The 1,745-nt window shown below is 45.8% G+C and overlaps 1 protein-coding gene across 1 annotated transcript; it reads left to right on the forward strand.

Moving 5' to 3' along the window:
- The first annotated feature begins 385 nt into the window (after window positions 1–385).
- NEUROG1 (neurogenin 1) lies at window positions 386–1,277 on the forward strand. The gene has a single exon (XM_073573828.1). The coding sequence runs from the start codon at window positions 386–388 to the stop codon at window positions 1,061–1,063; it is 678 nt and encodes a 225-aa protein (XP_073429929.1). The 3' UTR covers window positions 1,064–1,277.
- The last annotated feature ends 468 nt before the right edge of the window (window positions 1,278–1,745 follow it).

Here is a 1,745-nt window from a genome sequence, read left to right on the forward strand (position 1 = left end):
GCCGGTCGTGTGCCAAACTCCCTGCTCACACGAGCTCACAGGACAAGGATCACTTCAAAGACAAGAGCTGTCGCGTGTCCCTCAAGAGGAGCTCCACTATTCTCCTTGCGAGACTTCTCCAAGACTTTGATCCACTGCCACGCTGTGTCCAGTGTAAGTAGCTGACCCTCCTCTGCTCTTCTCTCTGCTGGTATCACCTGTGCTTAGTGGCCTTCACATGGCTGCTTGGACCATGGTACATTGTAAAACTAGAGGATAACTAATACTTAGTCCCAGTTGACTTCCCACTTTCTCTGACTTTTTGTCTTCTTCATACTTGGTTGTGCACAAGGTTGCAGCTCACTCATGACCTGTTCTTTGTATCTCCACAGATCTCCATCCCACCATGGACAGAACCTTCTCTGATTGTGATGCCTCCAGCAGGCTGTCCTTCTCTACATCAGAAGATGAGGACTACAGCAGCCTTCAGTCCCCTTCTCCATACTCCACCAGAGGAGGCCACACATCTCCAGCACCATCTCCAGAAAAGTGTGAGGAGGAGAAAAAGAAAAGAAGGGGCAGAAGCAGGGTGAAAAATGAGGCTGTCCTTCACACCATCAAGAAAACAAGAAGAGTGAAAGCTAATGACAGGGAGAGGAACCGAATGCACAACCTCAACTCAGCCTTAGATGAGCTCAGAAGCATCCTGCCCTGCTTCCCTGATGACACAAAGTTAACAAAGATTGAGACCCTGAGGCTGGCACACAACTATATATGGGCTCTGTCTGAAACCTTGAGGTTGGCCGACCAGACCAAAGACCACCCCCATGTAGAACTTGTGAAACCTGGATACATGAGTCCTGCAGCTCCTTCAAGCCCTGGCAGTGATGCTTGGTCATGGATGTCCACAGCCTCTCCATCATCATCATCATCATCATCATCCTTCTCAGCCTGCACCTCCAATCCGAGCAGCCCAGCTTTATCAGATGACTGTTACTATGGGCAGACAGAAAACTTCTTCTCACTCCACAACATTCCTCAGAACTTTCTGCAGAATTCTCCATGCTTTGTGCAGTTCCAGTAGATGTAGACCTGAGGAAGTTTCTGGAGTATTGGCCTTAATAAGTGGACCTTGATTTTTACCCTCGCCAAGTGTCCTGGAGAATGGTATTGAAGCCTGGGTTTCCATCACATTCTGCACACATACTGCCTTAAAGAATAATTGAGAGGTCTTCACCTAGATGTTAAAGACTGTGACCATCCCTTCAAGGGATCACTTACTTTTGCACTTTCCTCCTCCCCCAGTTTCTTCCTATAAATTGTCCAGAGCCTCCTCTCATGATGAACAGACTGGGTGAAAAGTCAATTTTACAATTTGTAAAACTCTCACGAAGAAAAATGAGCATGACAATTGGGTTTGGACCCTGTGACAATACCCTGAACAGGAGACCAGGTGGGGGGCTCATGCATTATTTATGCTGACCTCCCAGGGAGGACCCTCAGTCCTGGAGACCAGGGAGCTTAATTTATTCTCAGATCTTTCATTCATGTGAAAATGTATTTTTTGTATATAAAGATTTTATTCTATTATTACGCATCATCTTATTTGTATGGCAGATTGCGAAAATAAATTTTCTACATTTATATGAAATCCCCTCTCTGCGTCCTTCTTGCACAGATGTCTCATCTCATGTCCTCCGGGGCGAAGACAAACACTGCAGGCTCTCTAGGAAATATTTCATGTTTTTTATATAGTTTTGTTTTCA

This window comes from Dendrobates tinctorius, unplaced genomic scaffold, assembly GCF_039654945.1.
Source record: "Dendrobates tinctorius isolate UK_male_01 unplaced genomic scaffold, ASM3965494v1 ptg000036l, whole genome shotgun sequence".
Classification (NCBI taxonomy): domain Eukaryota; kingdom Metazoa; phylum Chordata; class Amphibia; order Anura; family Dendrobatidae; genus Dendrobates; species Dendrobates tinctorius.

Coding starts and splice junctions, on each gene's coding strand:
- NEUROG1 (XM_073573828.1), top strand. CDS start 386: ATGGACAGAACCTTCTCTGATTGTGATGCCTCCAGCAGGCTGTCCTTC.